At 55.1% G+C, this 8,612-nt stretch overlaps 1 protein-coding gene across 14 annotated transcripts in view; it reads left to right on the plus strand.

Annotated features, from left to right (window-relative positions):
- LOC120588958 (voltage-dependent T-type calcium channel subunit alpha-1G) overlaps window positions 1-5,986 on the plus strand; it is a 62,125-nt gene extending 56,139 nt beyond the window's left edge. For 11 of the 14 annotated variants that reach the window (XM_039846317.1, XM_039846322.1, XM_039846321.1 and 8 more), the window contains 3 exons: window positions 2,747-2,924; window positions 3,239-3,408; window positions 4,587-5,986. In XM_039846317.1, coding sequence (XP_039702251.1) covers window positions 2,747-2,924; window positions 3,239-3,408; window positions 4,587-5,321 — 1,083 coding nt within the window. In that variant the 3' untranslated portion in view covers window positions 5,322-5,986. Of the gene's footprint in view, window positions 1-926; window positions 2,710-2,746; window positions 2,925-3,238; window positions 3,409-4,586 lie in introns of those variants that run through there. The other 3 variants (XM_039846334.1, XM_039846328.1, XM_039846329.1) reach the window with 3 other exon arrangements.
- Window positions 5,987-8,612: the final 2,626 nt, after the last annotated feature.

Raw genomic sequence — 8,612 nt, forward strand, 5'->3', positions numbered from 1 at the left:
CCTGTTGGGATTCAGCCTCAGATAGGCTCCAGGGACTGAACCTGGCCAGGACCTAGAGTGATCAGTGGGAGAGTGAGTCCTTCCTGAGGCCTCCCATCCTTAAGCATGCTCATGGCGAAAGGCGCTGGGAGAGAAGAGGATGCGATGAGAAATGATCGGGGCAGCCAGCTCATCTGGGAGGGATGGCCCCACTCTCCCCCAGAGTCCTGTAGGCATTAACACCCCCCTGCATATCTCGGGTGAGCCAGCCAGATGGTGTGGCAGCCCACCCAGGTGTGCCCAATTCAGGCTGGCAGGAGGAGAGCATCTCCCAGAACCCAAGCTAGAGAGGGCGGGTGCGCTGCTGGCAGGCGGAGGAGGGCCCAGGAGGGGAGAAGCCAGGATCTGGGGGCAGGCCAAATCCTGCCAGGCTTTTGGAAGCGGAGAGAATAGGCAGAAAACAGTCATCAGATTGGCGGCTTTGTCCCCGGCACCCCCCACGCCGCTCTGTCTGTGCTGAGAGCAGAGAGGTGCTTTGCTGGCCTTTCTTCATTTTTTTTTTTTCTGGTATCATCTTTATGAGAGTCAAAAACCCTCCCCCATCCTGCTCCCTCCCTGGGTGGTGGTGGTGTGGGAGGGGGCTGTTAAGTTTCCCGGGGTATCTTTAGACTATGTTTCTGTGTCTCCTGCTTTGTCAGTGTTTGCGCTGGCTCTTTGGTGCCTGCAGCCTCTCTGATCAGAGTGGGGATTTGAAATGGGGGGAAGGGAGGCACTCGGTTTACTTGGGAAAAGGGTGGGGAGAGAGAAGGGATGACTTTTCTCCCTACACTTGGGAAAAGGGAGAGAAGGGGCTTGTGTACGTGCGTGTGTTGCATGTGAGTGTGTGCACACGCGAGTGTGTGTGCTGTCCTGGTTTCTTATGCCTGATCATCTCTCTCCCTGTCTAGATCCCTCTAGCTGAGATGGAGGCTCTGTCTCTGACGTCAGAGATTGTGTCTGAACCGTCCTGCTCTCTAGCTCTGACGGATGACTCTTTGCCTGATGACACTCACACACTCTTACTTAGTGCCCTGGAGAGCAATGTATATGCACAGCCCCTCACTGCTCCCCTAGCCTCCCCAGGGGCTGGGCTGGCAGCAGGGCTCCAGATCCTTCCCCAGCCCTCCCACTGCCACCAGGCCCCCATGCAGAGGCATAACCAGCAGGCAATTAGTGCCCCAGGTTTTGCTAGGACTCTCAGGTCCCCCACTGTGGACAAAGAAATTAGATAAGATGATACTGGGGCCTGCAGTTGTGAAAGGGTTAATCCAGACACCCAAGAGTGACAGTCCCAAAAGTGGTGGCATCAGGCAGCTGACCAAAGGACCTGCCTGGATGCAGAATCAGTCTCCGAGTTTGGAGCCCTGTGCAAGCCAGCCCTCCCCCACCCTGCATCCCTCCTTCCCACCTCTCTCCCCAACATGAGCCATCCGCCACCACGTCGTGGGTGAGAGCCACATCTCTGCTGCCACCACCATGCCCTTCTCCACCTGGGGGGCTGGCTGTCCCTGTCTCCTCTGTCACTGTCCCTGTGTGTCCCTGCGTCCTGGGGAGCTTCTTTGTGTCTTGATAGTTTCTCCACCCTTGTCTGACCCCCAGCCTCTTTTGACTGTGAGCAGCCCCCTCCTCCCTGCCTTTCCCCTCCTCTTGGGACTTAAGAAGGGACAAGGGCCCCTTTCCCCACAGCAGGGCTCTGTGTTGACCACAGGCTGCGGGTCCCTAGGGGTCATAGGGTGGGTGCAAAAATGAAGCCTGGGCTGAGAGGGGAAGAAAAAGATACAGACTGTCTTCCAACACAGCCGTTCTTAGGCCTGGTGCGGCTGCTTAACTGGCTGGGCCCATGTGGGGGTAAAAACCCTACAGCCTCTCTGAGAACCAGGAACAGACAGGGCGATGGAGAAATCTCTTGGGAGCAAACCTTGTCTTCCTCTGGCTGGGGTCAAAGTCTAATTACTGCCTTTCTTCTAAATAGATTCAAAAAACCTATTAATCCCTAATCTGTCCACTAAGGGAGGACCTGGTCCACAGTACCCAGGCCTTGCCCCCCTGACCCCTACCTGCCAGAGTTGTTGTGTAATTAAAAGTTGGGGGCAGGGGAGATAGGTGAGTGAGCCAGCTGTGACATCCCCTAGTGTTCATCTGTCATGTAACCCATATTAACCCAGCCCATGCCCAGTGCTGGGTACTGTGGCTGCCTTAAAGAACTGAATGGTGAAACAGTCTCTTCTCCACAGGTAGTCCAGGGCTGCCAAGTCTCCTGCTCACTGGGAGAGTCCTCACCCAATCCCCTCACAGCCTCAGCATGGGGAGTTGGGGACTGCTATTAGCTTTTAATCCTCCATTGTGGTGCTTCAGCCCCTCTCAGTGGGGCCTTGAGAATGAGCTCTTGAACCACCTACAGGGCTGGGGGCTGGGGGCTGCTCTCCCTCCTTTGGACACCTCCTCACCCCTCCACCATCCCACTGGGAGGCTTCAAGGTGTTGCAGTATGGATGGTTTTCTAGGGGCAGGACCTCGTCCCACCCCCTTCCTCCCTGTGTGTGGAGGGCTCGTCCATGTGTCTGCTGCCCCTTCTGCCTGAGCACACTCATCCCATCACCACCTTGTCGGAGGAGGGGATGGGGGCCAGGGCCTTGGGAGGGGAAGCTTTCTGTTGTCCAGCTATGCCTCAGTTACCCAATCTGGATGCCCTGTTTTCTTCCCACCTCCCTCCCCTGTTTGTTTTGCAGATGGAGCCTCATCCGGAGGAGGTGCCCGTCATGCTGGGACCAAACCTGCTGTCGGTGCGGAAGTCTGGGGTCAGCCGAACACACTCTCTGCCCAATGACAGCTACATGTGCCGAGATGGATGCACTGCCGAGGGGTCCCTGGGACACAGGGGCTGGGGGCTCCCCAAAGCTCAGTCAGGTACCAGGGCTGGGGGCAGGCTGGCTTGGCTCACACCAGGAACCTCATCCTTGCCTAAGCTCCATCCTGACTTGGGGGGAACCTGAGGTAGCAAAAGGGGTCTCTCCTACCTCTGAGGAGCCCCCAGCCTGAAGGAGGCACCCAGCCCCTGCCTGAGGGAAGTGGCTTTTGATCCAGGGTGAGGGTTATGTGGTAAGGGTAGAGGCCCTGACTGGGGAGGGAGGATGGAAGGGAGGGGATTCAGGTGGGAACCAGACTGGTTGACCCTCCAGCTTCTCTCTCTCACCTTCCTCCCTATCCCCCTCCTCCCACAGGCTCCATCTTGTCTGTTCACTCCCAGCCAGCAGACACCAGCTATATCCTGCAGCTTCCCAAAGATGCACCCCATCTGCTCCAGCCCCACAGTGTTTCCACCTGGGGCACCATCCCCAAACTGCCCCCACCAGGCCGTTCCCCTTTGGCTCAGAGGCCACTTAGGCGCCAGGTGAGCAGGTGTGAGGAGGTGGGGACTGGCCTTTCTGTTGGGAATCCTACGCTGTTGATGATGACCAGGGTGGCCACTTTCATTCTCCCAGCAAAATTTATTGTGTGCCAATGATGTGCCAAACTAAGTACCAGGGATGCCATACTAGGCAAACCAGAAGTAGTCTGTGCCCTCTTGGAGTTTGCACCCCTCCCTTGTTTCACTGAGGAGGCCTGGAGACCGGAACGGGGACAAGGTTGCCCAGGGACACATGCCAAGCTGGAGGTAGAGCCCGGGTCTCTGATTCCCTGGTCCTGGCCCAGAGCGACCTCCTTATGCTCTGTACTTCTAGACTTAGCTAAAAGGTATAAGGCACATTTTAGGTGTCTCCATCTTTGGCCAGGCCCAGAGCCCACACTCCAGGGGCACAGAGCAGTGGCTCATGGAGGCAGGCGAGGCTTGTCTGCCCCCAGTGACAAGTCCATGCTCTGTGTGCGCTTACCTGTGAGCATGGCCACAGGAGACTCTGCTCAATCCCACCCATCTAGGGGAGCAGGCACAGTCCTCATCAGTTCTGCGGATATTCACTGAGCAGCCTCTGTGGGCCAGGCCCCAGGGACACAGACAAATGAGACAGTCCCTGCTCTCTGGAGCTCATGGTCTAATAGTGGAAACATACACCCCATCACATTGTTGCAGTGACAGGTTGCAACTGCTGGCACGCTCACGTGCCTGGTGCAGCAGGGAGCAAAGCGGAAGGGGTCCATTTCCCTTGAGGCTAGAGATTGTCAGGCACTACGTCACAGAGGACCTGAGCCCATAGAATTGCGTGGTGCTTCGGGAAGGGTATTTAAGTCCAAAGAAATAGCCTTTGCAAAGGCTGTGAGGCCTGAAGGAGCCAGCTAGGGAGGAGAGCTGGCCCAGTGCTTTCTTGTGTCCCAGGGGCTAGGAGTTGCCGCCTTGGGAGAGGGGAGGGGATGGGAGTGGAGGGGAGAGATGGGGAAGGGAGGGCATGGAGGTCAACAGAGGGCAGACTGCATATGGCCCCCATCTCCCAACAAGAGAAAACTCTGGTACCCCTGCTTAGGGTGGTCCTGCAGTTCCCTGGAGGGGGTGGAAGGAGTATCTGGCTTGAATGATGGGACAGTTCATGGGGGAGAAGAAGCCCCCAGGCTGAGCTCTCCCCTCACCCCATACAGGCAGCAATAAGGACTGATTCTCTGGATGTTCAGGGCCTGGGCAGCAGGGAGGACCTGCTGTCAGAGGTGAGTGGTCCCTCCCCACCTCTGGCCCGGACCTCCTCATTCTGGGGCCGCTTGAGCACCCAGGTGCAGCAGCATTCCCGCAGCCAGAGCAAGATCTCGAAGCACACACCCCTGCCAGCCCCCTGCCCAGGCCCAGAACCCAACTGGGGCGAAGGCCCACCAGAGACCAGAAGCAGCTTAGAGCTGGACACGGAGCTGAGCTGGATTTCAGGAGACCTCCTGCCGGTTGGGAGCCAGGAGGAGCCCCCATCCCCGCGGGACCTGAAGAAGTGCTACAGTGTGGAGGCCCAGAGCTGCCGGCGCCGGCCTGCGTCCTGGCTGGAGGAACAGAGGAGGCACTCCATCGCTGTCAGCTGCCTGGACAGCGGCTCCCAGGCCCACCTGGGCCCCGGCCCCTCTGGCCTTGGGGGACAGCCTCTCGGGGGACCAGGAAGCCGGCCCAAGAAAAAACTCAGTCCGCCCAGTATCTCTATAGACCCCCCAGAGAGCCAGGGTGCTCGGCCCCCACCCAGCCCTGGCGTCTGCCTCCGACGGAGGGCTCCGTCCAGCGACTCCAAGGATCTCTCGGCCTCCGGCCCCCCTGACAGCATGGCTGCCTCGCCCCCACAAAAGAAAGATATGCTGAGTGTCTCTGGTTTATCCTCTGACCCAGCAGACCTGGACCCCTGAGTCCTGCCCCGCCCTCCCGCTCACCTTTCTCCACTGGGTGCCAAATCCTAGCTCCTCCTCCTGGGCTATATTCCTGAAAAAAGTTCCACGTGGACACCAAGGAGGGGTTCCTCCCTGCCTCAGTGGCACTGGGCACTGGCGAGCAGGATTGATTTCCGGAAAGTTGGAAGCGGCAGCCCTGACCACCCTGGCTCCAGGCAGAAAGAGACAGATCCAGTGTAGCTGAGGTTCCCGACACCAGGAGCTGTTGGGAGAAAGCAATACGTTTGTGCAGAATCTCTATGTATATTCTATTTTATTAAATTAATTGAATCTAGTATATGTGGGATGTACGACATTTTGTGACTGAAGAGACTTGTTTCCTTCTACTGTTATGTGTCTCAGAATATTTTTGAGGCGAAGGCGTCTGTCTCTTGGCTATTTTAACCTAAAATAACCAGTCTAGTTATATTCCCTCTTCTTGCAAAGCACAAGCTGGGACCGCGAGTGCATTACAGCCCTGACGGTGGCCCACCTTCGGCGGAGAGCGAGAACCATTTTGGAAACTGTAATGTAACTTATTTTCTCCTTGAACCTCGTCATCATTTTCTGTAGGAAAAAAAGAAAAAAAAGAAAAAAGAGAAAAAATAAGATTTTACAAATGAAATGGAACCTTTTTATATATACATACATACATATCTATCTATATCTATATAATAAAGTAATTTTCCAAAATAAAAAGGTAATCACGGTCCAGAGTAAAAGCAAAAGGGACAGGTAGGCATTTCCAGGTGGCATCGGAGAAGGATTCCGGGAGATGAGTGGGTGTTGGGGAGAGAAGGGGTCAGAGCGGCCTCTGCGCATGTGAGCGTGCGAATGTGTGTGCGTGTGTGTGTGTGTGTGTGTGTGCGCGCACACATGCGCGTGTGTCTGAGGGAGAGAGAAAACCCGAATGCCTCTCCCTGAAGGGCTGCAACCTTTCGGCCTCACCTCCCAGGAGTGAGGGAGGAGGGTTGGGGAAGACCGTGTGGCAGAAGGCTGGGCAGGCAGGATCTACTCTTGCTTCTATCAAAGCTTTATCGCTTACTCCGAGCCAGGCAGCTCTGTGAATGTAATTCCAGATTAACTCTTATTTCTGCTGACAGCTATCAGCCGCACATTGAAAGCTGGAAATTGGCATAATGAAGCTGTTTTGGTTAATGGGGCTGACTGAGGCTGGGGGAAGCGGCCTCAGCTGCTGAGATCTGATCTGTGAATTGGTGGGGGAGGGGGCCGGCACTTCTGAGTTTTCCTTTCCCAAGCTTCAGCCCAGGTGACCTGAGCGGTCTGGGCTTCAGCCCCCCAGCTTTGGGGTGGAGGTCCGCTGATCGCCACTGCGGGCACTGACCACTGGGGCTGGCAATGGGATTAAACTGTACAAACAGAGTGGACTGCTTTCTTTCCTCCCCTTCCCCTTCCCTCCCCCGCCCTGCCCCCAGATTGAAGGGGCCAGAGCCAGGCGTCCAGAGGTGGCCTCCCAGTGGAGTTATCAGGGTCTAGAGCCAAGCTACCGAGTGGGGAGATGGCTCCCTGAGGGGTGATGAATGAGCACTATCAAGGTGTTTACACGGCCTGCTGCTGCCCGCCCGGTGGGAGCTAGCACAGGAGGGAGGGGCGGGAGCGAGAGGAGGAGGGAGGGGCTTGCGGTGTGGCCCAGAACCTTCTTTCTGGTGCTACCACAGTCAACATTCTCTTGACTGAAACCCTGGTGCCAAGAGGCGGAACCGCAGGCGCAAACTGCAGGCTCAACCAGGCTGTCACCTGCCAGCCGCCCCCAGCATCCACCCCAGCCCCACTCCCTTGAACACGTCCAGCACCTTCAAGCCCCAGGATTATTGAAACCTCAACAGCAGATGGCATCCCTCACTCACAGCCCGAGTCTGAAGCCGGGAGCTGGGGGCTGGTGAGCGGTGGAGTGCCAGACTGCTGGGCAATGGACCTGGAGGCTTTTTCCAAACTCGTGTTTCCTAAGCTGGTGAAACCTTTTCTAATTGCTCTTTTGGACAGAAATGATACCAATCCTTGAAGCAAACACCTGCTTTGATCCTCTTGGGGTGTGCAATAATGTCAAAATTTTTTCCCTCTGTCCTCCCTGGGTGGAGAGAGAGGGCTGCTTGCAGGAGCTGCCTTTTTTTTATAAAGCAAAATTGTGCACAAAATTCCTAGAGTTGTCACCAGGCCTGCATATTAAGCTTTTTATTTTTGTAAAATTCTATAGCTGTCTATTCCCAAGTGAGAGTGGAGATTTGGGGAGCGGGTGCGAGGCCTTTTTTCCTAATGGCTGGAAGATTCTGGGTCAAGATAAGGTCAGAGAAGTAGGCTGCCACCCCTTCCCCTTTATCGTAGCTCCCCTCCCCCAGCCTAGGACCTTCTGGAGTCAAAATGGATATCTGGGGGTAGGAAATTGTCACATCTCCCACAACAATGTAAAATCTTTATCAGTGATGGAAACTGTCCCATTAAAAGGGTTTTTGAAATGGAAATAATGACTGCTGCTGAAACTTATTAACAGTAGTAATAATAACAATGATGCTAACCACATGATGTTTGTCTGGATGGTTATTTGATTCTGCTCCCAGATCCATGGGGGTGGAGATTAGAAAGGTCTGAGGCTGGGGTGGGGAGGGGCTTGTGGGGGCAGCAGGTCTTGCTTGGATTAGGGCCTCCAGGGACCAAGTTGGAACTGGCCAGGAGCTTCAAAGATGTGGGGACTTTCGGAGGTATGAACATTTCCCTGGCACTAATATTCTCAGCCTTCTCCTTGGGAGTTCAAAGGAAATTGTGTCCAGAGCTGCAGCCCACACCTCCTTGAGCTTGGCTGCTTCTGATTCCTCTACCCCAAGACTCCAGGAAAAGGTCTGTCTGGGGGTGGGGGAACTGGGAAGAGGAGTGAGCTAAGCTGGTGCTAAAAACAAATCTGAGGCTCCTCTGCAATCTCTTACTCCTCAAAACACCCTAGCAAGGGACGTACCATTGATGCAGGATGGAGCGAATCCGCCGAGTCCTATACTGAGAAAGAGGGTCCTTGACCGCGTGCAGGAAAGAATTCAAGCACACACCAGAGTTAGAGACAAAAGGAAAGTTTATTAGAGAAAGAATAATGCTCCACAAACAGAGATGTGGTCTTCTCTCAAAGACAGGGAACAAGAGAGTGACCACAAGTGTTCCAGGAATTCAGTTTACATGTCATTCTTAGTTTCTTTGAATTTTGGTTTAAAGACTTTGTTTCTCTATTTTCCTTTGATGGTATGGGTATGCAGCGTGAAAGGCGTG

This window comes from Pteropus medius, unplaced genomic scaffold, assembly GCF_902729225.1.
Source record: "Pteropus medius unplaced genomic scaffold, Ma_sr-lr_union100, whole genome shotgun sequence".
Classification (NCBI taxonomy): domain Eukaryota; kingdom Metazoa; phylum Chordata; class Mammalia; order Chiroptera; family Pteropodidae; genus Pteropus; species Pteropus medius.